General features: G+C 39.0%; 3 protein-coding genes across 8 annotated transcripts in view; 2 read left to right on the top strand and 1 right to left on the bottom strand.

The window, feature by feature from the left end:
- Positions 1–3,629: 3,629 nt before the first annotated feature.
- Positions 3,630–8,309, top strand: arl3l1 (ADP ribosylation factor like GTPase 3, like 1). The gene is made up of 6 exons (XM_088430927.1): positions 3,630–3,898; positions 4,851–4,994; positions 6,268–6,384; positions 6,577–6,627; positions 7,643–7,828; positions 7,932–8,309. The coding sequence occupies exons 1-6, from the start codon at positions 3,857–3,859 to the stop codon at positions 7,977–7,979; spliced, it is 588 nt and encodes a 195-aa protein (XP_088287053.1). The 5' UTR covers positions 3,630–3,856; the 3' UTR covers positions 7,980–8,309.
- Positions 8,310–12,527: 4,218 nt separating this feature from the next.
- LOC148413940 (soluble guanylate cyclase 88E-like) lies at positions 12,528–23,963 on the bottom strand. Of its 4 annotated transcripts, none has more exons than XM_088430924.1 (19): positions 23,873–23,963; positions 23,603–23,789; positions 23,360–23,500; positions 22,406–22,545; positions 21,920–22,054; positions 21,177–21,300; positions 20,988–21,107; positions 20,743–20,860; positions 19,460–19,546; positions 19,226–19,343; positions 17,929–18,058; positions 17,684–17,830; positions 16,730–16,876; positions 16,497–16,653; positions 15,423–15,532; positions 15,193–15,282; positions 14,009–14,167; positions 13,304–13,441; positions 12,528–13,230 (listed from the first exon to the last, which is right to left on the bottom strand). In XM_088430924.1, the coding sequence occupies exons 2-19, from the start codon at positions 23,720–23,722 to the stop codon at positions 13,078–13,080; spliced, it is 2,334 nt and encodes a 777-aa protein (XP_088287050.1). In that variant the 5' UTR covers positions 23,723–23,789; positions 23,873–23,963; the 3' UTR covers positions 12,528–13,077. The 4 variants fall into 4 exon arrangements, with proteins under 4 accessions (XP_088287050.1, XP_088287051.1, XP_088287048.1 ...); XM_088430925.1 differs by having other exon boundaries at positions 20,776–20,860; XM_088430922.1 differs by lacking the exons at positions 12,528–13,230; positions 13,304–13,441 and having other exon boundaries at positions 13,450–14,167.
- A 2,095-nt stretch (positions 23,964–26,058) lies between these two features.
- LOC148413939 (myozenin-2) overlaps positions 26,059–26,814 on the top strand; it is an 8,185-nt gene continuing 7,429 nt past the window's right edge. Inside the window, exons 1-2 of one of the 3 annotated variants that reach the window (XM_088431967.1) lie at positions 26,059–26,085; positions 26,229–26,329. The gene's annotated coding sequence lies outside the window, so the exon portion shown is untranslated. Of the gene's footprint in view, positions 26,086–26,146; positions 26,330–26,814 lie in introns of those variants that run through there. The other 2 variants (XM_088431966.1, XM_088431968.1) reach the window with 2 other exon arrangements.

Genomic DNA, 26,814 nt, shown 5'->3' with positions numbered 1-26,814 from the left:
ATAGAGATTATATAATCTTGGTGCAAACCGTGTAATCAATTATTCGTTTTGTTGGTGTTTACATTATTGTAAGTAATAACCTATGCATAGTTAATTTAGATTAAAAAAAAAACTTTACAAGTGGACGTTTATGGTGTGCTAAAGAGATTATTTAGATTTATTTTTTGATATATAATACACAGAAGGGTAGGACTTTTGCTAAATTTAAAATAAATAAACGTATGTTCATTATTTATTATTTGTTATGAAAACTATTTGGGTGCTTGACCAATTGCATAAGTTAGCATGACTAAATTGTTCGTTTAAAGTAAATTATAGTCGATTTCTGTTCATTATGAAAGGACAAGCTGAAAAAGTGTTTAGTAGTACAGTATATCAGATTCACACTCAGTCTATTTGCATTTTGGCCTTCCTGTATTGAATGCCTAGTACAGTATGGGAGTTTCGGACTCAAAGCAAATTAAACTGGTAGCTCTTGATTTTGACATTAAAATCTTTAAAAATCTGTATCAATTGCTTAGTTTTTCGGTCCTAACATTCAGAGGTTTGGGGTTCAAACCTTAGGACTTCACGTGCGGATTAAAGGCAGGGTCAATTTATGGTATTTCAAATAGTTTAATTGTCTGAAACAGAATTGTCCCTTTAGGGCAACTACCATTTAAATAAACTGATTGTGTCCCCTTGACTTTTACACACTAAATGAAACATGCATACGTCTTTGTTGTTTTGACCTAGAAAGGTGAAAACAGTAGAGTTTGGTAATAAGCCCCATGGCAGACATTAGTGTAAATTGTTAATGTCGGGCTGTACCCTGAAAAGCAGCAGTGCACTGCTGGGCATTGTGCAAATAAATATTGTGTGGGAGGCACTTACTTGCATGACCTGATTTAAAGTAATGCAGAATTGTGCTGCTCCAATGTTACTGTTCACATTTCATTTTGTGTGCAAAGGCATTGTACCACTGTGGGCTTCTTCTATTTCATAGCAAATTTCCCTTGTGGATGACTAAAGTGTCTACCTATCTTCTGGATTTACATCTTAAGATGTCTTTTTGTCTTTTACATCCCTCAGTGCTAACAAAATACGACTCAACAAAACAAAACAGCAGTATCAAATTTCTGTTCCTTGCCATGACTCCCAGCACAAATCTAAAAAATATATCGTCATAACTCAGACTGCTGCTATTCAATTCCGGCAAAATGTGAATTTGCATCTGTATCAATGTTTTTCATCTGATTTGGCAGGCAAAGCAGCACATCAGCCAATACACCTCCAGCAAAGGTAATCCATTATAAAGTTTTCTGTGTGTGCGTGTGTGTGTGTGTGCGTGCGTGCGGGTGTGACTGAATGTTGGAAGGAGGATTGAAGTATACGTAGATGGTATAATAAAAAGTGACTTGATTTTGAAATACACTGTGAACGTTTCCTGTGGCAGTTATAAATCTTTGCCACTTGGTGTCACTGTGCAGCAACAACAACAACAAAAGCTGGCGCTAACTAAAAAACATAAACCTCGATTCTCGAATTGTAAAAAAAAATGTGTCAACTCCTACATGCTGCAAGCGATTGTTAAATAAAGTGAAATATTGTAAGGTGCTAAGTGAAATACTATACTTCATAGTGCACACTGTCAAATAAAAGAAACAAGAAAGCTCTAAAAGGCAAGACATGCCTGAGTCCAGGGAATGATACAAAGTGATGATGACGATGTAATTTCCATTATGTGCTGGCTGCCATCTGTCTCCTGTCCTTGCGCAAGGCAAAGCTACCAAGCATCTGGCTTCTAATCCATAATTTAGCCAATTTAGACATAAAAACATTATTGTTCTGAGTGGAATTGAAAACAAATATGACAAACCACATGAATTAAACTGAATGTGACCCACCCCTGGCCTTTGAAAGTGCTGAAGCGTGCAGACTAAGACGGAGGCATGGGGAAAGTCATGTTGGTCCATCTTTTACACCGCAACACTGTTCATCTAGATCAGTGGTTCCCAACTTTTTTTTTCTAATGTATCTCAGTAAAATATATTTTCAGCCAAGTACAAGTGCAAAGGAATTTGGGATGAGCGGGGAAAAAAAAGACTTCAAAGCTCTGTTCCATGTTTGATTTATTAACCCTTGGAGTTATATCTGTATTGGCATCTCTAGGCATATTATATTCACCAACTCCCGAAGATAGTGTGAAATCATGTTTTATTTCTGGCTTGTATATCGTATTAGTCTCAAATTATAATGCACTTCAATTTTTAAAAAAAATACAAGATAAAATGTCGTGCAGTATTTTGCAAAGGAGTCAATATAAATGAATTAAGCAATAAGATGTTTAATGTTCCATCTAATTTGCTTTTAACTTGAAAAAGTTAAATACAGTATGTTGTTACTGTCCCAGCATTAAAAAGCATTAAAGTAGATTTGCAGATACCTGCAGAAACCCTGTTCAAATTTTAAATACCACACGGAGTACTGTACCTCGATTTTAGAGCTCCTGCTTGAGAATAACAACCATCCCACCAATCAAATGCATGCATCATACCTTTAACCAAAAGAAGAAAATACATCATTTTTATGTCGGAGGAACTCAGTGGCCGAGTGAATCTACCTAATAGTTTTGAGGTTTTGGGCATAAGCTTTGAATCAGATTTGTATGTTGTATGTTACCTGCTTACCTGTTTTCCAAAAGCGTGCATATCAGGTTTATTCAAAATTGTACGTAGATGTGAATGCAAACTTTACAGGTCATTTCTCTATTTGGCTGTTGACTAGTCCAGGGTCCAAAGTCACCTGTGATGGTTCCTGCATCGCCCATAATCATAATGAGGAAAAGTTGAAAATAGGCTCAGGGTTGTATATGTATCATGTTGACTTCCAAGCAGCATATTCAATTCTAATAGCACAACTGATGATATTGCAAAAAGAAAAGCAGAAAATCCCCTGTAAGTACGAATACACTGTAAGTACCTAGCTTAGGTGTTGATGAATGCTTTCTGGGCCATTTGCACAGCACAGTTCAAGCAATTGTGTAACACAGTAAGGGCCACACCCACTGAGCAGAAAGCTTGTGTCGTTGAGCAAAAGAGCCTCGAAATGTTTTAATCCAGACACAGGACAGGCGTGCTGAGACTAATCCCACTGAATGCCCTGCTCACAGGAGCGCTCACTAACAGACGCAGAGCAGCTTTAGACAGGCAGCCGTGGAAAAGATACACGAGATGATGGCGCTATCAGCTCCCCTACCGGAGAGGATTGCATGTGGGAACGGGCTATGAGCTGGATGCGTCCGCTCGGGAATAAGTTCAACGATATAATCCTTTTGAGGTTTAAAAGTGTTCGGCTCCAAGCATACTGTCAATCCTCATCTTTGATTTGGTGCATTAGCAACATTCCACCCTCAGCCATATGGCAGACTGTCCCAACTGTGTGATAATGTGCATGTGTGTGAATGTTTACCGGGTTCCGCTCGAAGCAGGTGGCTAAGGAGATAATCCAGGTAAAGCCACTGCCAAGTGGAGATGGAGGGATGGACTGAATAAGAGGGTGGGTGGATGGATGGAGGAGTCCAAGTGGCCTTTGTATGGACTCCTAGGGCTAATTCTGGCCTTATAATCCTGCTCCCGTTCGCCCTCCCCCTCTTCCTGCTCGCCATCTCCACACTAATGGTTTGGTGCAACCGATGGCCAGGTAGACACAAGTATCACGCACGTATACCTTTAACAGGTTCGAAGAGTAGGAAGAGGGTGAAAACAGGCCGTGTTTATCATTGTGGCTAGCTAACGTACATCATGGCGCGCATGATTTAGCCTCATCGGAGAATGTAGTATCGACCCTCCAGACAAGCTAAAGGATACGTGCCACCATGGGAGAAGCTCAGAAGGTCAGTGGAGCGATCCAACCCCAGGTTAGCCAACTTTTTTTTACTTGTTCAAATTGATTGTATTTGAGTAACATAATGTTTTGTGACAGTTTTTGAATTGTGATGTTTTTTTATTCATGATGGCTGTATTGAATATTGCATTTTATTGGATTCAATGTGAAAACAAAAAAGCTACTTTTAATGCCTGATATATAATGCGGCAGGCATTTTATTGCCATTTAAAGTGACAGTCCCTCGTTTTTATGTGCAACAATGTGCATTTTGTTTGGCAAACTTTGATTTAGGCTAATCACGTTACATAGTGCATGATTACATGAATGGAGATGCTATTCTAAATGAAGCCTTGGATTACTTCTTACAAAACTGGGCTAAGATGATGTGTGAGCTTTGTGTGTCAGAAGAGCTTTGACTTCAGAAAGAAGTCACTTGAATTTTGCCATTTTCGAGCTTGATAGTGCATTGTTTGTTTGTTTTTTTTACTTGGTTTCATCTTAAAGTTAAGTTTTTTAGGTTTTCAGAAGTCCAAATAATCTTTTTTTTTTTTCGCAGTCTGTATATTGTATGCCAGTGTTTCCCAATCTGGAATTGACCCAAGGCCCCCACTGTACATAGGAAAACTCTCAAAAATGTCACAAAAAATAAAATATGGCAATATGAACAATCTCATTTCATTGTATCCACAAATTCAGCTACCCAGCAAAATCTGTGACTGTTTAGTTTAACACAAGTAATGATTTAGTTATTTAACTCTTTTTCCTGTCACTATACAGAATGTCATTGGCATAGATAGTATACAGATGCTTTTGTAACTAATCAACGATCGCTCAACACACTTATTGTGCCAAGGCACCCTGGTTGGGAATCACTGTTGTATATCGTTGATAAATATTTGACTACTTGGATATTCATTCCATGCTATACACAAATATTGCATGCATCATTTGAAAGGTCTCCCTTGCCCCGTTTATTCATTCAGGGTTTACTCTCAGTCATTGAGAAACTGAAAGGAACCAGCGAGCAAGAAGTGCGAATCGTTCTTCTGGGCTTGGACAATGCCGGTAAAACAACATTGCTCAAGAGTCTCGCATCCGAAGATGTCAACACCATTACCCCTACACAGGTGAAGTGACACATGCTCCAATATGACCTTTAGAACACAGTATCAACTACAATACTACCTCATATTTTTAGAGTGTTATGTTTGATTTAGGGCATAGTAGAAATATACACGACCTTGGTATTATTAGAGTATTAACTGTTATTTAGAACAGGAGCAGTAGTAATGAAGTTTGTTGCACAAATTTTGAGGTAAACTTCAGCTAGAAAAGTTAGCTGTAAAAGTTGTATGCTTCTGTTACTACTTAAACTTATTTACAATAACACATTTCTCTTGCTACTTTTGTTTTTTTGTTTTAAGTTCTAAATTTGATTCAAATACAAAAGCTTTAATGCTTACTAGTGAATGGTAAAATGGTTTAAAAAAAAGCGACAATAAAAAAACTTTGATTTATCATTGAATATATGTGAAGATGAAAGAACCTCTTTAAAGTGGTAATGTTGTACGGTACGCATTTCCAATAACTTGACAACATTTACTATGGAACAGGTAACACAAATTTAAATTCAAAGCAATGGCCAATGAGTATTACTACAAAAAGTACATTGGAAAAAAATGTCTGCTATGGATTTAATAAAGTATGGAAATTGAGGCATAAATTACAATTATTTTGATTTGTCCAATAAAATTAGATGACACAACAAGAAGTGACTTGCTGTTGCCTCATTTTATCTAATCTCATCTAACATGATGTTTGACAGTCATAAAATTTTGAATGTTCCATTTTACGTTCCCAATTCGTGCTGCTCTGTTCAAATTTGCATTATGTAAATCCTCGATGAAGGTGGACGACATATGAAAACGCCACATTGGCTCGGCCTGGCCCTTACGTCACACGTAACCTGAAACACATTATTAAATGTTTTTCAGTTTGTACTTTTCAATCAACAGTTTCATTTTAAAAACGGTTCTGTTATATTACCTGCACTAAAATAGTTGGTTAGTACAGTCAATATATGCTTCATTCAGAAGTAAAAAGCAGAAAACAAACATACATTGGTGCAAGCAAGCCTAAACCACGAGCCATACACAAGGGAATATTTAGGGAACTCAGGATGCCTGAACAGAAATGTGTCTTCTCCTCAGATCTGTTTCCGTTTTTAACGTCAAGATGAATGTTGCTTCAAAAAATGCTGTGAATTAACACAGTGACTGTACTATTTCAGCCCTTGTTACATTCCTCCTGACACACAAACATCCTCTGATGCCTCTGAACTTGAGGCAGACATCCATATGTTCAAGCACATTGTAACTCCGGCGTTGTGTTTCTTTTCAGGGCTTCAACATTAAGAGCGTGGCCTCTCACGGCATGAAACTTAACGTGTGGGATATTGGAGGGCAAAGGAAAATCAGACCTTTCTGGAAAAAGTATTTGGAGAACACAGATCTGCTGGTAAGTGGCCACGGAAGTCTAATCAAATGTATTTCACTGACAATTATTGATGTAAGGATTCCATTATTACTGGACTGACAGTGAACGTGTCAATTACAAGCCACGGTCTGAACTTCAGACAATCTTTTAGATGCTAAAATGAATAAGCTATTAAAAAAAAAAGAAACTAAATGTGTTGATTATTTCTTTCAGATTTATGTTATTGACAGTGCAGACAAAAAGCGATTTGAAGAAACTGGACTGGTGAGTTTCATTCTGAAATGAATTTTATTTATTATTTTATGTTGCAAAAAACTTCTCTTCCTACCATTTTTCTAGTAATTGACTACTTTAGGGGTAATCAAGTACTAAAATAATTAATAACTGGAGTATTTGGGACTAAAGTAATACTAAATTGATTACTAAACATTTAGTACTTAATGTTCCAAAGTAGTAAAAGTAAATTTAAGTACCTTAATGACCTTAATACTTCAGTACCTAATGTAATAGATGACTTTAGTTACTATATACTGAAGTAATTCTTTACTTTAGTCTCAGATGATTTTAGACCTTGCTTTGGCCAAATACTTTAAGTTTTTCAAAACAGGAAAAAAAGAAAAGAAGTACCTGGTATTGAATGTCTAAAATCTTAAAAACACACACACACACATAAATTATGTCTTTGAGATTGAATGAATTATTCAGTGCACAGTTTTGGTTGCTTAGCAAGCACTTTAAGTGTACTTATTTTAATTGTCATCCTTTTAAATGTTTTTAAACAAGATCATAGTAAATGGACAGGGATGTTGAAGCCCTGGATACTTGGTTTAACCATTTTCCTCAAGAAGGTCTAGTATTTAGGTTTCTAAATGCAATACACCACCAGTCACTTCATTAGGTACTCTTCTACATTCTAATGAGATCCATTAGCTCCACTAACTGCATGCAGCATGTGAAACAGCTCTCAGTATTCCACTTCAGTTCTACACCGCTGCAAACTCCAAATTAACATTACCACCTTGTTTATCCGAAAGTTTGAAAACTGGATGCACCATAATCTTATATTGGCGGTGGCCATGAGAGAGCATTTATAGACATGTAGAGCTGCAATTTCTTCATTAATGAAATCAGTGTAAAACACTTACAATATAATGACAAATATGCATTAGTAAATAGCCTGATGAGGGAGGGAAATAAAGTCCCCACAGAAAGGCTAAGGATTCAAAGACAGCAAATGTGACACGTGTATCACGCAGCTTAACTTCTTGTTTGTTTGCAGGAGTTATCCGAGCTGATAGACGAGGAGAACCTGAAGGGCGTTCCGGTGCTCATCTTTGCTAATAAGCAAGATTTGGCCACGGCATCGCCAGCCAGCGAGATCGCCGAGGGACTCAACCTTCATACTTACAGAGACCGTGAGTGGCAGATTCAGGCCTGCTCGGCTGTGTCCGGGGAAGGAGTTCAGGTCAGCTGGAAACATTGCCATCGGTTATTTCTCCTCTTACAAAGCTTAATGAATGTGTGTCTGAAAGGTTGCAAGATGTTATCTTGTTTTGCTTCTCCAACAGGACGGCATGAACTGGATTTGCAACAACATCATGAATAAGAAGAAATGAGCCCAAACAACAGGCAACTAACATCATTATCATGTCAAAACACACACACCCACACTATACGGATGTGGATCGTTTGTTTCTGCAGTCCATGTCATGCTGTTGATATTTAGGCTACGATAAGTAAATTAGACTTCAACAGTGTTTATCATTGTTAAACGTTTATGCCCCCTCATCCCTAACATCCTTGTCTGGTGATCCTGTGAAACTATGTGAACTATGCTTTACTCTCTTAGAACTGTTGCCATCTGTGTCACACATATTGTAGTTTGGTGTGTGTGTGTGTAATGTGTTTTTTGGAGCTTTTTGACAATAAAATGTTCAGTCATCTTCTTTTGCTTTTCCAAATTTCATTTCTTAAATAGTTTTAACCTTAAATGATGATGCATGTGGCATAATATCATCCATCCCTGTTTCGCTTTTCCTCACTGGGTTCGCGGGTGAGCTTTAACCTACCCCAGTTGACTTCTCACTCCAAGGGGAAACCAGAGCAGCACTCCCATATTTGTTGTATACCGGTGCACTATGACAACTAAGGTATTCTATTCTAAATGATGCTGAAGTTTGTTTTATAAAACAAGGAAGGGGATGACTAAAATGTGTTTCTAATATTTCGGGTTTCTAATTGATTTATATCTGAGGGTCAACTATAGCAGGCTATTCATATGATATGGTGCAGTTCTGCAATGCTACATACCACTAGCATAATAAAAAAAACATGCTCTCCGCAAATTAAGCATGATTTTTTTTGTCAGTTTTTTGGATTATGCAGGCTTACCTAATAAAGTGGTCCCTGAGTGTTGATGGACGTACAATAAGTGACAGCTGTCATCAGGAAGCTGTCTTTCAAAGAATTGAATACAATTTTTTTTATATATATATTTTATTTTCCTCACATTTTTTGTTGTATTGATTCTATCTATTCATCATCATCCATCCAAATGCTTTCATGCACACTACTGACACATATTTCATTGCAAACATACAATACAAACCAATTCCAGTGTTATGTGCAAAAGGATTTCAGCGTGTATGACATGAAAGAAAAATAAAATACAAGTGTGCATAACAGTCTTTTTTGTGTTTATGATAGTGAATGTGAGCAAAACAAATTCTGTCTTGGGAGGATTTCTGCAAAGTGTAAGACTATTATTTTGTGTGAAAACATTTCAGTTGTGGGCATGAGCATGTCCTAGTAGTCTATATAAGTTAAATACATTTTAGTTGTGTTTGAGACCATTTCAGTAGTGTGTATGTGCCAAATGAAATTCAGTGTTGCATGTGAGTGTCATAGCTTTATTATATAAGTGTTTTTTTTAATAATATTCATAGTCTCTTTAAGTTTTGTATTTCTGTTTTTTGTATGTTAACATTTCAGCTTTGTGTATGAGAGCATTTCAATAGTGTATATGAGTGAAAAAATCTGCATAAGAGCATTTCAGTAATGTGACTGAATGTCTTAGTAATGTTTATGAACAAAAATCTGCATAATGTAGTTCGGTGTATGAGTTAAAAAAAATCAGTTGTGTGCAAGAGAACATTTCAGTATTATGTATGAGAGCACCCTAGCAGGGTGCATTCACATTAAAAAAAAATCTGTATTGTGTTTAAAACATATTCTAGTAGCATTGTCCTTCAAGGCCCCTCTAACAGAACTTGCCTGCTTCACAAGTATGTGTAAACTTGAGGGTCATTCTCCTTAATTTCCATTGCTGGAATCTGCAAGTGAAAAAAAAAAAAAAAAAACTCCCTCAGTCCTCATTTGTTTGTCCTTGGACAAATATGTCCAGAGGCCCTTGCAGCTGTTTTTTTTTCATCTTAACATACATTGTATTTGAATTCGACCCTGGTGTTCGCTAAAACTACCATTTAGCCATCATCGCTCAGCTTTATGTATTTTTTGTTGCTATCATTCGGAGATGTAATTAGACACCTGAAAGCACTTGAAGTCTTGAACGTCGCATCCGACTCTGCTTGCATCTCTTGCATATGAAGCGATCGCTTCTTTTTGGGTGTGTTGATATTTGCGGATTGGGGGGGGGGCTTGTTGTTTCACATGCTGGCACAATTATACTGTATGAGGTGAACATCTCCATGGCAACACAAAGTAGAAGCAATCCTTGAACTTTTCGTGGGCGTCGTTATCTTTTGCGGGAGCTCCACGGGAGGTGGTGGGGAGCATTTGAAGCCTGAAAGCACACTGCATTATTGTTCAGTGGGGCTTCTTCAACCAACAGGTGGCAGTGTAAAACTGTATTGCTTGCACGGTATGGTGGTTAAGTGGTTCGCATGTCTGCCTCACAGTCGAGAGGTTTTGGGTTTGAATCTCAAGTCTCTCAGAGCTTGTGAGGGTTTTCTCCCCCTGCTATCCTGAGATCTTACATTCATGAAAGACTAAATTATGTGAACTATTTTTGTATATGTCACCTCTTGCTCGAAACCAGCTAGGATAGGCTAACAGCTCACCTTAATGAGGACAAGCCATCCAGAAAATGGATGGCTAAAACTCCCGAATCAAAGTGTGATGTCACCTTGTCAGACTGGTTTCCTTGGCAACCCTCCTTGTTATTCTCCATCCACCAGCTCCCGCTCTCCTCCAGGCACCCCTTGTTCCCCCTCCATCCCTTTGTACATCTGTCACTTAATCGTAGCTGCACTCCTCCAAAGAAGACACCCTGACAGGATCAAAACACACACACCGGTAAGAACAAAATACACGATGTGCCCTTTTAATGTACTGTGTGATTATAGTGTGCTTGATTGATGCTGAACAATTTCAGAACATGCGCACAACAGCCAATTTGATTTTTCCTGCAGGGCTGCAGTCATGCCTCAGGTCAACCGCACGACGCCCACAATAACCGCGCCATGCTGTCTCAACGCCACGCAGGTGACCTTTCGCCCCCAGACGGTAGCTACGCAGCTTCCGTGGGAGGAAGTGCACACCATCGTGATCGTGGTGATTTTTTGCACCGTCTGCCTCCTACTCCTCCTGGCGTTCTTCTACGCTTTCTGCTTCCACTGCTCCATCACCTCCACGCCAACAGACTCCCGCGGCGACGCCAGGAGGAGCCTTGAGCGAGAGGACACCACCTTTAAGTGCACCTCCGCAGAAGGCCTGTCACTTGGGAATCGCGTCTGACTTACTGGCATTACATACGTCACGTATGTAATATAAAATATAATCCACATGATTGTGTGGCATTTTTTCAAGCACAAGTGCCAGATGCTAAATCACATTGCTTGGCATCTCCCTGAAGTACAAGGAAAGCTAAAATCAAAGAAAAAGTCACATTTTTCAATTTAGATCATTTATAACCATTTGACACAATTGTTCATTGTATTTTAAACTTTTACAGGATTCAACTGAAAAATGATTGAATTATGTATAAAAGAGAACAACAAATGTATCTGTGTCTCGTTATTTACCCAAATAGTTATGTTGCATTATTAAGTCTTATATTTTGTTGACATTATGGTGGGATGTAACGCATCGTTACGGTATAGTATAGTAACATTAGATTACTTTGTGCTACTGAACATGATTACACAATGCGAATTTACAGTATGTTGCGCTCAGCTACCACATCTGTAGATATAGCGTTATGCTAACATTCTTGCATCATGTTGTGTGCTGCTATGCTGCGCTGAGCTTGTAGCACTATGTTTAGTTACGTCAATTTGCACTACTTTGGATTACGCTTCCTTACACAGCAGTTCTGCACTGTTATACTTCACTACATTTTGTGACACAAGTCACACAACACAATCTTGCGTTATGGTGTGTTACGCTACATTGTGTTGCGTTACATTGCATTAAACTGCAGTGCCTATGCTACATTGAAATAGGCTAATCTGCGTCAGACCACTTTGTGCTATGCTTTATTGTGCTACACTATACCATGTTATGCTATACTGTTACAGTTACACTACGCTGTTACACTGTAGTGTGCTATTTTACGTTGTATTTTGCTAGTTCTGCAACGTTGCATTACTCTATATTACAATGTTAATGCACTATATGTATTGTGTTACACTATTATATAGCGCTTGGTTGCATTACACTGGGTTGTGTTAACTACATTACATTATGTTGTGCATAAGTACATTTTTTAACAGATTTTTTTTTTTTTTTTTTGACAAACACTTTCATTTGTAATTTCATTAGAGGATGTGGATATCCATGTACAGATTTTGGTCACAGCAGTAACAATTATGTACAGCACTTAGCTTTTGGTTTTTGCTGGCTTAGCCCAAAACCTCATAAGTCACAATTTGGTGATGTTCTTGTTTTTTCAGAAATCTGTAACACTGCTCAGATCACGTGTTGTTTTTCCAAATTATAGACCAAATAAAAGTGTGGAAAATTGCTTTTTCATAATGAAATGCAACAAACGGGTTTTTTTCTGAAAAGTGATTTTTTTTTTTTAGGTAAGAGCCCAACACCAATGTTTGTTTGTTGTTTAATGTTGCATTGTTTATGTCAAGCATTAGTCTTTTTGAATGTGCACTGCAAAATGTCAAATAGTAAAATAAACAATAACAAATAGGTCAGTTTGAAACCAACTTGGTTTATTTCTATTGAGCTGACTACAGTAGCTCGGTGTTACAGAAGCATTTTGAAAGATAAAAGACAAAGCCTTTCCGATGTCAAATATAGCTAAAACATGCAACACTGTAAAAAAAAAAAAAAAAACTCCAGGTGTGTTTAGCAGAGCCACATAGCAGTGAACAATTTTTGGTGAGTGAGGTTGGGGAAGTACTGTATCTGTTTTGAAGTGAGGTTGTAATATATTAACTGAAAGAACTACTCCCACTGGGCTGGTGGAGCTTTGATACAGTTTAAAGGGATTAAGAGCATTAAATAGTAATTGATTATTCTATCGCTATGCAGTAAAATACCACAATATGTGTCAATGTATACAACACGGCTCACTGGAGCTCATCTCGTCTAGCATCAACAGACCGAAAGGTTAAAAAGCAAATATCTTTCAATAGATGGGTCATGTCAACTGTTTTAATTGTTATGCACAAAGCGTCAGTTACTGGGTACGGCATCAGCTAGCTTCTGTTTGGGTTTTCCATTTTAGGGCGCACCAACTCAGGACACGGAACACATGGCGCTCTTGGAGCAGCGAGAGTCGCAGGAGCTGTCACGTGACTCCATCATGGAATCTCTGCCATCACATTCAGGTGACTCCAGCTCTAGGTGTGCGTCCTCCAAGCAGTCTTGTAGTCCGTCTTTGTAATGGGACTGACAATATAAGCAGCGTATTGTGACTTTGGATAAAGCAGTAAAACTTAGTCGCACTTCTTTTCAGTTCTACCTTATGAACGGACATCTCCTCCACTCGACACTCCTCCGCAGACTCCTCCAGAGAGTGACCTGAATTTTCTATCTTGATGCGATGAGAGTGAATAGATTTGACGTCATCCTCGTCCTCGCCAGGCACCAGTGGGAAAACCTGGAAACAAGGATTCAAAGTCCAAATAAGTGCCCAAAAAGCAGGTAAAGTTATGTTCAGTTTTTAAGTGAAATTGTAGGAAGAACCTAATATGCTTTGTAACCTTCACGTCTCAACTTTATTTGGCCTTCTCTACTTTTGAACACCCTACCGTTTGATGTTTTTGGACTTATTCCATAGACTTTACATGTCCGTCATTGGTAGACATCCTGGCATCCGTCCGTTTTTCGTTATTCATCTTTTTTTTTGGGGGGGGGGGGGGCAAAACTGGAGTCCGTCAGTGACGGACCAATGGGTTATCGTGCATTTTTGCTTCATCCTGAAATTCCACTCAAAAGAGTAAATAGAGTAAAGCATGCAGATCATTAGGCAGCTTTCCCGAAAGCAAATAAATTGGTGGATGGTTGTAAAAAATTTATAATTAAAAACAGGAATCTTCTTTTTGCATTTTTGATTCTCTGTTTGACCTGTGACTTTGCAACGCTGTGTACCAGTGAATAGTGGAAGAAGCCTGCACACTTTGCTTGGTGTGTGGCAGGTTTTCCTAAGTTTTTGTTGCATTCCTACCAGTCCTTCCTCGTCCCCTTCGGTGATGACCTCTGTGATGGTGGCTTTGCTGATGGCCTTACTGATGGTTTGGGTCTCGAATTGAGGGCATGCCGCTTGGGCATTTCCGTCTTTGTCCCGCTTACCTTTCAGCCAGTATGTCTCAATTTCAACATTGCCCTAAAGGATGACAGAAAATAAGGACAATTCTTTAAAATCATATTCATCCCTTGACAATTTTCAGTTGAAAATCATTGCTATTGGCTGAAATTTTGTCTTTAAAAAAAAAAAAAACTCAGAAGTTGTCTTAAGAGATGTACACTTTGTCAACCAGGATACTTAAGCAATTTTCCTTGTAACTGTCAGAAAAGATCATGGATTTGATCAAACGAATCTGAAATTAGGACTATAAAAAAAGAGAAAAAAATCAACATTCCTAGTTCAAATATTCTGTATTATTCACCCGCCTTACACTAACTAAAAATGTGGGTTAAGTTAACCTAACTGTGTTACTCGGCTTGATGACAAATTTAAAAACGATAACCTTCCTGAAATAATGGCCAAAGTTATTTAACAAAACATGTCGTTGATTTTAGGAGAGGTGGCCAGCATCCTGAGCTAATGCCAAAGGCAATTTATTTATTTTTGGGGTCAAAGTATGACTCAAGCCATTATTTTAAGAGGGTGATGACATAATTAATAATAAACCAATTCAAAGCATAGTCTGATTTGAGCCCCAACTGAGGGAATCAATTACATTTCCTACCTGAAAAAACCTTTGCTGTGCCTATATATAAACATCCATAGCACAACTTGTCTCATGAAAGGACGTGGAAAAAAAGAGGAAAACCGCTTTTTTCTTAAGATTCTTCCTGATGGCTGTTTTGGGAGAAACTTTGCTGGCATTATCACTGAATGTACAAAGAAAAGCGAGCAAGCGACACTTACAGACTCTAAATGCTAAATATGTTCTCTGCCCACAGCCAAAACATTGCCAGTTATTTTTGTTGATTTGCTGCTACGCACATACTTTCCACCAGTGGTAGCCTGAGGGAAGGTTTTGTGTATGCAGATAACATTTATTTACTGCCAACACATTATCCCACTGTGCTGTTCACATGTCCTACAGCACTTAATTATGTTGTCGTGGCAGATACGTACAGTGCAGCTACAATCTTTGGATTGTGTATTGTTTTCACTCCAACCTTGATGGTAATGGTGCCCCTCCTTTCAAAAATGAAGTGGCTGCCTTTCAGATGCTCATAGGTGGCGCTGCTGAGCTGGATATGCATTTCCTGATAAAGATGGGCAAAGGTCAAGTCATTCTTTTATTTTTTCAGTGTCCTTTTTTTTGAGAGATGATGCTAGTCAGGGCATTGGCGCCATCTTTTAGCAGAATTGAATAGCGGGGATGGTTTTATTTTTCTGTCCTCACCTTTCCGTTGCTCTCCATGGCAGATGCCGTATGTACTGTATCACCATGCAAACCGTAACGGGGCATCTTGTGCCCTACCACACCTGCTACCACCATGCCGGAGTGGATACCTGCAGCCACAAAAATAGTAGGTCAATTTATGTAAGATTTGTTTTCATCACAGTGCTTGGGAGTCAATGTTTGGACTGAAACAAACATAAAAATATGTATGTCTTTGGGATTGAATTAATTAACTGAAACCAAGTAAATGTATAATCATTAAGAATTCAACTGACAAAAACTAACTAATAAACCAAAATTGTTTCTAATAATCGAGTAATCCTTCGATTGCTGAAGCCGATTTAAAAAAAATTCTATCTTTATTCATAAACAGGACATTTACTCAAACTGACAATACATTCAATAAAAAAACATCAATCCATAACATCGAATAAAATCGTCAAAAGTATATATCAATGCATTCTAAAACAGCATTAGATTTAAATGATGATGATTAATTGCTTTGACACAATGATAATCAGTCTACTTACCTTGAGGACTCAATCAGAGAATATTTCCAGTCAAGAGGATGAAATTATGTTCTTTTTAGGAAAGCGCATCACCAGTTTGTCTTCTTAAGGAACGAAGGATGCAACGGAAACAGTGTGAAGCGTCTGAATTATTCTATAAATCACCACCAGCATTGGTTATTACTTTAGCTTTTTTTCTGGAGAGCTCAGGAGAGGCTGTTAAAATATCTTCAGAAGTTGTATTTGTACCGTGCTACTTCTTGTTTTTTCACACTTTACACATTTTCACATTGGTCTTATGCTGTTTGAAATGACTTAACAAGTTCTGCCAGAAGCATATCCTCATGAGGTCTGCAAGCCATAAAGCTGAAATTAACTGTGTTTTTTTTTTTTTTTTGCAAACAAGGTGTGTGGCTATAACGCCATAAGAGTTCCACTCCTTGTCCCTGTGTGGGAACCTTAATAAGTGCTTCATCATAACAATACATAATTGCTTCATTATTATTTACTAATATTGAGCACAAGGAACGCAGAAGGAAAAATTGTGGCGTGAAGTACAACTCACCGACACGAATCTGAATGTTGTTGCCATTTGAGGGGTCTTTCAAATGATCAATGGAGCGCACCATGTCCAAAGCCATGTCACAAATGTTATGGGCATGATATTTGGTCTTCTCCGGCGCTCCTGCGACAACCATGTAGGCATCGCCAATGGTTTCAACCTAACAAGGCGAAAGACTTGATTTGGGCAAGTATAAACACAGCGAATACGAGCAAAGTGAGGAAAAACGCGCATACTTTGAAGACTCTGTGCTTCTCGCTGAGTGTGTCGAATAATGTGTACATGGTGTTAAGCATGGACACCACCTGCAAGGGAGTGATGTGACTGCAAATGCGAGTGAATCCCACCACATCGCTGAAAAGAATGGTCACATCTGGGAACACCTAGAAGAAACAAATCCAGAAGAAAGGAATTAAGACCAAAGTAATGGGATTTGTGGGAAAGTATGCTTAACTAAATGCTAACAAAGAGCATTGTCGTTGCGGTATTTGAACACAAATGCTGGCGCAGACCTACGCAAACAGACAGTATCAGTCAAAAGTGGCTTAAATGTTTGAGCTGTTGTACTGGATCTGTTGAAGTGCTCCCACACCAAATGGCTTGGCCCGTTAATGGACTGTATATGCAAAATATGTTTAAATATGTTTATGTTTCTTATTTTTGTCTGTATTTGGTACATGCAGCATCCACCTCAACCTGTACGGGCCTGGGCTCCTCCCATCTGTGGTCCCTCCTGAAGGTTTCTGTTTTTCCCCAAATTGGGGTTTTTGAGTTTTCCTTTCCCTTCTGGGAGCTTTGACAGGGGATGCTGTTGTGTACCTTACACCGAAAAGATGTTTCTGTATGACTTCTTTTTCGAAAGAAGTCTCCACATGACCTCTTTTCATCTGTGAAGCCCTTTGAGAATTCGGTGATTCGGGGCTATACAAATAACATCTGATTGATTTGATTGATCTTTATTTAGAACCAATGCTAAAAATAGAGTAGCACTTGGACAGATGAAAGTGAACTAAAGAGGAGTGATGGACTTTTGTGATGAAGCATTTTTTTATGTTTTGGCATACTAAATTGGATCTGTAGTCACTGGCGTCCAGATTATTTATTTACTTGTAACTTTGGGGAAATTATTTGACTGTAATGACTTGTATGCTGATGTGTATCAAGGAAACTTTGTGCTCTTCATTCCTGACCTCACAAGTGTTTACAGCTGGTTCGCCTTTGCGCAGCCTCTTTGCTACTGGCTTGGGAATCATTCTGTAGAGGAGGTCATCTGTCTTTTTCATCTCATAGTCCAACATCTTCATACTCTCCTCTAGCTTGCTCGACTTCTTTTGCTCCTGTGTTCAGACAGTAATGTTTTTTGTTTTGTTTTGTTTTTAAATGTATATGTAAGTATCACATGTAGCATTTTCTTTCTTTTCCTTTGTGCAAGAACCTGTATGAGTGCTCTTTTCAGTTCCTCGGACTGCTGTGTGCCTGCCAGCACCAAATCTCTGCTGGAGTCGTGCATGCTCAGGTCATTGATGTACAGTCCAGTTTTAAACATAGCACTCAGGCTCTCCATTCTGCAAAATCACACACTCATATTTAAAGTCAGGGGCAAAATGAAATAGAAAAATGTGTCCACATTTCCATTGCATTAGCAAATGTGAAGATGAGGATTTTATTTCAACTAGTAATACCGTTGGAACAAGGAATCCTATTTGGTAACTTAAAAGTAAAGTGGGCCGGATATAAAAAGTCTACACAACGCATACAAATGCCACATTTTGTGATGTAAGAGTTACGACTTTGAAAAATTATTAAAACTTATGAAACTCAATTGAATTATTTATAAACCTTTTCAAGAGGGGCTTGGGATTCTGTGTGTTCATCCCTCTTAACTCGGTATGTGGCTGTGTTCAGAATCAACTAATTACATTTAATCTGTCCCCAGTTGAAGTGCATATATATATATATATATATATATATATATATATATATATATATATATATATATATATATATATATATATATATATATATATATATATATATATATATATATATATATATATATAAAACTAAACTATATATATAACTAAACTAAACTAAAATCAGGACTCAGACACTTTAAAGGGTGACAGGTGTGTGTTTCCCATTCAATTGAGATTTTCAGGTCAAAGTTCACACTGACTGTAAAAATAATGGTGTGTTTATTTTATAACAGTCATTTGTTGTTTTCACATACAGTAACATTTGGTATTTATTATTGTTTTTAAATTTTCTCTTCATTTTGTTTTGTTTTCATTTCGGTCTAGCGCTATTTCTGTGTTTTTTATTATAAAGATTTGAAAACAGTGTTATGCCCATTACTGCTTCGATGTAGGCATGAGCGCACTTCATCACAAAAAGATCTGCATTTCATAGAAGGATGTGGATGTTTTGGTAATGTTCTCTGTGGAAAAACACTCTCGGTTGCAAATGGTTTCCCATTAGGCTCGCAAGAGCTGCAATGTCTGATTACAAGCTAATTAGCAGTTCATTTCATGCATGGCGAGAGCCGCTCGAATGGGCCCCTGAACTGATTCAGTGCCCAGCCTTTTATTTGCACGCTCACTGTCGAGCTCCTTCCACTTAAAGTTTTGCCTCTGCGACTAAAAAGTATTCATGAGGGATTTTGTCTTAGAGCGTGCACCTGTTTATGTACGTGTGCGTGTGTTTGTGCGCGTGTGCGTTCAAGTCATTCTTACACAGGTGTTCCGAGAAAGATGATAGACTCCCACTCAGGCATATATCGCATTTGTCCTTTCAGTTTCAAGCATCGGCTTCCATCGCCCCAGCTCTCCATGGCATTGGCGCTGTTACCGTCTAAAATAAGAACGTGACCAAAATGGATATTTTTAAAACTTTGCACCGCTGTTTTACTTCCAACAGTTTCTTTTGTGTGTGCACTCTCTCTTTGCGCCAAACAGAGAGGTCGAAACCTTTGTAATCGTCTCCAATAATGGACTGAAAAGCCATGAGCTCTACGTCCACATCAGCAGACCGATTGGCATTTTCATAGTCGGAATCTGCAGAGTACAAAATGGAGAAAGGTGATGACAATTCTAAGGCCCTCTCATTATAATACAGTGAATCACCCAAGTTAAAAGTTTGGATACAATTGCTTATGCAACTCAAAAGAGAAACCTTAGTTTACAGCTACTAAATATTGTACTGTATTTATTAGCTGGTAAGCCTAGCTTATTGTATTTCTTCTTCTACCCTGAACAAAGTTTTGGTGCGATAACAGACGTTTGATTTGAGGGAGAAGACTCACAATTGTGATGTGTGCGGTGCACTGTTTTGGTCATTTTGAATACATACTGTATTGGTCATATGGGTCATTCCAGAATTGGAGGAACTCCACTTCTCACACAAACACCTACTCCATATGCATATCTAGCTTGTTTATTTTTTTCTAGCCTCTGAAGTGAATCCAGCCCACCTAAAATTCAAGTGTTTTTTCATTTTTTTCTGACAAGCTAACTGATTGGATGCCCATTAACCTACAAGTCTTAAGCTTCTTTTCTCTAAAGGTTGAGATGATATTGATATTGTTTTTTTAACAAAACTGTAAAATTGAACGTGTCTAAACCCAAAAGCTAAGAATTGCCTCTAAACACACACCACAGTAAGAGGCACGTTTAGCCTATTTTGGGGGTGCAAATGCCTAAAGAAACAAGCGCCCCTAAAATTTGAGATCTTGAGATATTATTTTTAACAAGCTAGAAAAATGTTCAAACCACACAGTACTTGATGGATAGAAATGATATACAGTAACAGAAGTTATATATCTATGATTTTGCTGGTTTTTGTAATAATTATGCTCTGTGGTTGTCCCAAACCTTTTTCAACCCTGTCACTGTAATTTGAATAATTCTAAAATCAACCTGAATTGTTCAGATAAAATGTAACTTATTTTTGATATGTGTTTTTTCAGGTGCCTGAGAAGCAAAGTAACATTAAACATGACGCAAGTTACATTATGCTACGACTGTTCATATTTGTGCTGGTTTTATCAAATGGTATGACGGTTTATTACCTTTTTTTTTTTGGATAACATGAAAACCATGGTTAACAAGAAATGGTTCTTTTTCCAGTAACGTTGGTGTGAAGCTTGCCCTCCGATTTTGAAATGACCCAGCTGTAGTTTATTTCCAAGTCATATATGGGTTAGACCCCTGAAAACCACATATAAGTGAGCCCTTGCCCAGAAGACACACACCCCTGCGACTGTTTACATGGCTTCCACTCTTACTCTGGACTCGGTTGTGGAGATTCCTCTCTCTTTTCACAGGTTCCTTGGACATGATCTCAAACAAGTTGTTGGGATGGGAGATGATCTAGGAACCCACAAAAACAAAAACACTGCACTTTTTTTACATTGCAGTCGACTTGTTGACGAAATGTGCTGGCGATGGTAAATGTGCGGCTTTTTTCGGAACAACCACACGGTAGGCGTCACTTCACCATGTTCCATGTGAACTCCACAAGGGGACGCGCCAGCAAGAAGGCGTCATTGATCTTCTTTCCGTCTAAATCAGGGAAGACAGTCGAAAGTCCCGAGCCAACATTGTGCACCACCATGTCCTGGAGATTCAAACAACTGGTCACATTTGAGGGATGCAACATGTTGCAGCAGTCCACGCCTGCCTTTACCTGTCTGAAGACAATGTTGAAGGGAAAGACCTCAAAGAAGAAATCTGAGGTAATTGGCAGAATCTCTTGTTCTTCCTCATCCTCTTTCATGATGTAGCGGTAGGCGGAGTTGTCAAAGTTCAACCTGATGGGAGACAAATTTTTTTATCAAAAGTGCTGTCAAGAGAGCTATTCCATGCATTCTCCTGCAATAAATGAAAATTGACAAAATATTTACCACATGAGAGGAGCTGAACCGATAAATCGACAAATTTGTCGAAATATTGACTTCATTAGTGGTTCTTAAATTGGGTACGAGTATTCCTGGGGGTACCTGAAGGCACTTCAGTGGGTATGTGAAATTTTAACAAGGTTTCCAAAAGTATCAAAACATCTAATTGTATGTTTTTTAATTCTGTGCGGATGCACATTGCCATTAGTGATGTTGTTTTTTATTCACAGATGAGCCAGAAATCAAGCAGATAATATGACATAAACTATGTAGTGAATATGTGTGAACGATTGTTTGTCAATATATGTCCCGGGTTTTCTTGGGGGCCAGTCCAGGATTTACGCTGCCTCTCGTTCAAAGTCAGCAAGGAAAGGCTTCAGGTCACCTGCGACCTTTTAAAAAAATGAATGAATGGATGCGAAATTCAATTTCCACCATGCCGTATTTATCTCTATTCCAGGCTCCCCCGCAGCCAAACGCCTTTCTGTGTGGCGTTTGCCTGCTGTCCCCATCTGTGGGTGCGCTTGCCTACCTCATGGTGACATGGGAGTAGTCCCCCACCATCTGCTCAGACAAGACCTCCACATGGATGTCGGTGTCATAGAACTGCTTCCCCATCTGTCTCAGCTGACCCATGGCATAGTGCAGGTAGCCTTTGCGCTTGCTCCTGTTCATCACAATGGGGTATAGAATTCAATAAACACATTAATGAATCCCCTGAATAGGCGAAATGCAGTTTTGTATGCTCTATTATTGAACAGGCTGCATCTGCATAGACCAGAATTACTAACAAAATCTTGAGGGCATGCTTTTAGGAGGAAATTAGGGTCGCACGTTTCTTTCCTGGGTCATTGTCAAAGAATGATAAAAGGAACTTCCTCAGCAACAAAGATCCAAAAAATGGGACTTGAATTAGACACTATCCAATAACTTCCCAAGCAAAGTCAATACACATTGTGCCTGTTAATTATATTATGCTCCAGACCATAGTCCTTTAAACTTCATGCGATTCTCAGACCTGTAGTGAAGGGTGACTCCAGTGGCGGATTCCTCCTGGCAGAAGAAAGTCGGGGGCTGCACCTTGGGGTAGCTGAAACGCAGATACTCATGGAGGTTGTCGAGACCATTGACAAAGTCACGCACATGACGGCCAAGCACCTGGGTGCAAAAAATATAAATAAAACATGTCAGTTTTGGTCCAACCACCCATGTTTCCTTATCCAGTGTGGCAGGAGGACCTGGAACTAATCAATACTGTATGATACTGTATGATATCAATTGCATTTAATGGATACACATACTCTCGTGGTTAAGGTCAATGTACTCATATATATCTTTGTTACTATCAAAACATATACCGCATACAAAAATAAAATGTTTTCAATGGCACTCCAGCTAAGCGCAGTGTGAAAAGGAATTTGGTGTCAGGCATCAGAATCATAGGAGTCATTTCATTTGAGTTTTTTTGTACAATAATTATACATATTGTTCTTGTTGCTTGGTGTGGCATTGCCTGTGATGGTATTCAGGGTTTTGTCATTTGAGCCTGGAACCAATTCATTTGCTTCACGTGATTCACTATGGATCATTTTTTAATTCTAGTCCTCGAGGTCCGGTATCCTGCATGTTTTGTGGGTTTCCCTCCCCAACACACCTGTTTCAAATAATCAGCTTATGAGCAAGCTCTGCGGGAGCTTTAAAATCATCATAATATTTTGAATAAGGTGTTTGATGCAAAAGGTTCAAAAACATGCAGGATACCGGTCCTCGAGGACTGGAGTTTGAGATCTGTAAATTGGAACAACTACAAAATTAACAGGCATCATGTAGTTTTTGTGCTCCAATATAATTTCGTAAACACATTTCCAATGTTTTTTTTTTTTGTAGAGTTCAATGAGGTTTTCTTATGTTGTGCGAAAAAAAAAACCCAACAACAACAACAACATAATCTGAACGCAATATCGTTGGTCACCTTAAGGATCCTGTCATAGCCGTACTTCCCCACAAATCCCAGGAAATAGACACCCCAGGAGTTCATCAGCTCATTGTATGGCGTTCCAGTCACCCCACTGGCTGCCTTTGCAATGCGAGGAATCACACTCTCGCTGTACACCTACAAGTAACAAAAATACAACCATCAACATCTACACAGTTGTGCGGCAGTAATATCTTCAAACACAAGTATTCATGTGTTATTCTCCATTTTTGGAGATACCTGGTGGGTGACAAAGGAGTGCAGGCGAACATCTGCCCTCTCCCTGACCAGCTTCCATACATCGTCCCCGTACGACTCCTTGATAAAGTCGTGCAGACTCTCACACAGCAGCCCATACATTGTGACACTCGAAACTGAAAGTCAAACTGCAAAAACGGCGCGCTTCCAACAGTATTCCCAGAGGTACCTGCAAGTGTTTGGAAAAAGTCCATTTAGTGCAATCATTTCAACAAGCCATTAATTGCTTGCTTTTGCCATTAACACTACTACCTGTGGAGCTCAGTGGTTGATCACATTAGACATCCCGGTAGGGTTTCATCAGAAGGACAATTGCGCAAACGGTTTTAAAGGGCCTTTCATTCCACAAGTACTTCGGTTCAGATGGGCGCGCATTGTTCTTGTGTCAGCTGTCAGCGCCTGGTGGCTGTCGAGCCGCATGTGACACCAACACACCGCAGAAGCCATCTCTCAAACACAGATGACACCAGTCCGAGGAAGTAAACAATTAGAGGGTCTGCCTGCTTTTATTGATATACTCGGACAAAACGTGTTCAAATAGACACCGGAGGAGTTTAAGGGCAACAATTCTTCTTATTTAATGGTTAGTCTGCAGATGTTTGTTTTTTTTCCGGCTTGAATGACACCACATTTTCTCTCGGAGGCCGCGAGGCTTTCTAATAAGGGATGGTGGCTTTGTGGGGCCGGGAAGGTGCAAAATCGATATCTAATCTCAACAGAGATAAAAAGAAAAATATGCTTTCCTCCCAGACGTCTGCTGTCCTCAATGAATCAATCTGCGCAGAACATAAAAATCCTCTTTAAAGACCAACAGGATTCCACAAAGTGTGTATGTTTCAGGATTACATGGACAAAGTATTAGATTAAATAACATAAGTGCCGGTAATATAAGACCAATTCAAAATCTGAAATTTAAATTGCATTAGATAGGCTAGGTGCACAGCACAGCCTGAAGTGACCCAATTCCATTTTATTTATTTTTTTATTTTTTTTATCCCTATGCGACTTTTATCTGGTCTTTTTTAATGGCATTGTGGACAGAGCACATCCCGTTTTTTAAAAATGTGATTCAGACCACTTTCATGTGGTCCTAAATCCAATCGATATACAGTCTTTTGACATGCGACTTCAGAATTGAATGGCCTTGTCGCATTCATCCAATTCTCATGTGACAAATAAAGCAATAAAGGTCACAATTCGGCACTCAAAAAGTTGGGAGCAAGTTAAAAAAAAAAAAAAAACAATAAGTAATGAGGCAAAGATGGAGGGAGAGTGAAGTGTATTTTGTCTCTCTGGTTGCTGACACAGCACAAAAATGTCATGGACAAAAACCTCAGGATTCCCTTTCTTAATTTCCAAAACACATTCACTGCCATTGAAAAAAACAACAACAACAAAAAAAACACGTCTCTTTTCAAATTAAGAGCACATTAATTGGGACATGATGCAACTAAATTGCTAAATTGTATAATCGCGACTCCTTTGCAAATCATTTTCTGCTTTTATTTTACTAAGATTTATACAGATGCACATCCAGCAGATGACCCTGAAATAAGACGGATGGTGTTACATCCAAGTTACTGGGGTTACTGAATAAAACATGTCTAGCGATACCACTAAAAATGTAGTTCTCAAAGTTTATCAGATCAGACATGGGTGGCGCAGCATTCCGTTTTGCACTGGATAGAGTGCACTGAAAAATATATTTAACATTGAGTACATCATTTGAAAAAAAGTTGTGAACAAATTCTATAGAGTAAATTAGTTTGCAGCAGTTTACCCCATATTTTAGGGGAATGTGAAGAGCAAAGTCCATCCGTCCAGTTTCTATAGCGACTGATCTTCACTCCGTCTATGCCAGCTGGCAGCCTGGAACTGGTTGCCAGCCAATTGTAGGGTACACTGGAACAATCTACACACCCAATCACACCTAAGGACAATTTAGAGCAGGCATGTCCAAACCCAGTCCTCAACGGCCGCCTATCCGGCATGTTTTGGAGGTTTCTGTCCTCCTACCACACCTGATTCAAATGATCAGCTCATCAGCAAGCTCAGCGGAAGCCTGAAAACAAACCTGATCATTTGAATCAGCTGCATTGGATGACGGAAACATCAAAAACATGCAGGATAGGTGGCCCTCGAGGACCGGGTTTGGACATGCCTGATTTAGAGTGTCCAATACACCTACCATGCATGTTTTTGGAATGTGAAAAGAAAACCGGAGTGCCCGAAGAGAACCCATGCAGGCATGGGGAGAACATGAAAACTCCAAAGACCATAGCTGGAATTAAACTCAGGACTCTTAACTGTGAGGTGGGCGTGTTAACCACTGTGCCACATGAAAAACAAAAGTGACTTAATGATATTTGTGCACTGTGTAATAGCCTAGTGTCACTGTCAGCATGCCAGCTGTTAGAATGCACGCAAACAGCCAGAATCTGTTTTTATTAGCAAAGAGCTTTGAGGTCAGGATGAAAATCTTCATGCTCGCCCCATCCCCCTAATCACTCCATTCATCCATCCTCACTCATGTTAAAATAACCCGGTGAGCTAAGAGCCGCTGGCATTCTGAGATACGTTTTACACGGGCTATTCCTTCTCACTTTAGGGAGTGTCACATTGCTGTGGGAAGGCTTCCTGTCCCAGTGCCGGATAAACCCAGATGAGCTCTGACAACCCCCACACACAGACAGACAAGCGGACGCTCAGGTAAGGCGGCAGATGCAAGATTATTACTGCATACACCATCAATCGTGGCCTGTGTTCCTATTTCCTGGTTGCAAAACACACGTTTGTTGTTTACGTGCACTGCAGTCTGGCTGCAATGGAATTCTTTTCATGTTGATTGTTAACAAAGAAAAGCAATAATTCTAATGCAATTGCTTCCCCACCTGCAAGGCAAGATGAATGTCTGATTTGATATAATGCAGGTGCACTGCTTGCAAAGATAGTGAATGTTCTATTTGCCAAGCAAGATGTTTAGCACTGGATCAAAAGCCATGTTGGATTCGATTTTTTGGATGAAATCTACCTACATTAGACAGATCCATCAAAATAACAGCATGTGTTCTGTGTTCACACATCACTAAGATGTTGCCATATATTCAATATTAGAGTGGTACTTTTTGCCAGTGTGTTACAAAAAAAGGCAGCATGGCTTCTAACTAAAAAATGGTTTCATCCACAACCAGATT

This window comes from Hippichthys cyanospilos, chromosome 13 (assembly GCF_059441005.1).
Source record: "Hippichthys cyanospilos isolate Australia breed blue-spotted pipefish chromosome 13, RoL_Hcya_1.0, whole genome shotgun sequence".
NCBI lineage: Eukaryota > Metazoa > Chordata > Actinopteri > Syngnathiformes > Syngnathidae > Hippichthys > Hippichthys cyanospilos.
This window is presented reverse-complemented; position numbering and strand designations above follow the sequence as displayed.

Excerpts from the sequence above, each read along its gene's own strand:
- arl3l1 (XM_088430927.1), top strand. The coding sequence starts at position 3,857 with ATGGGAGAAGCTCAGAAGGTCAGTGGAGCGATCCAACCCCAG. Across the intron at positions 3,899-4,850 it reads GTGGAGCGATCCAACCCCAG|GGTTTACTCTCAGTCATTGA; the intron begins GTTAGCCAACTT and ends TTATTCATTCAG. Across the intron at positions 4,995-6,267 it reads ACACCATTACCCCTACACAG|GGCTTCAACATTAAGAGCGT; the intron begins GTGAAGTGACAC and ends GTTTCTTTTCAG.
- LOC148413940 (XM_088430922.1), bottom strand. The coding sequence starts at position 23,722 with ATGTATGGGCTGCTGTGTGAGAGTCTGCACGACTTTATCAAGGAGTCG. Across the intron at positions 22,546-23,359 it reads GCTATGACAGGATCCTTAAG|GTGCTTGGCCGTCATGTGCG; the intron begins GTGACCAACGAT and ends TTTTGCACCCAG. Across the intron at positions 15,283-15,422 it reads CCATGGAGAGCAACGGAAAG|GAAATGCATATCCAGCTCAG; the intron begins GTGAGGACAGAA and ends CATCTTTATCAG.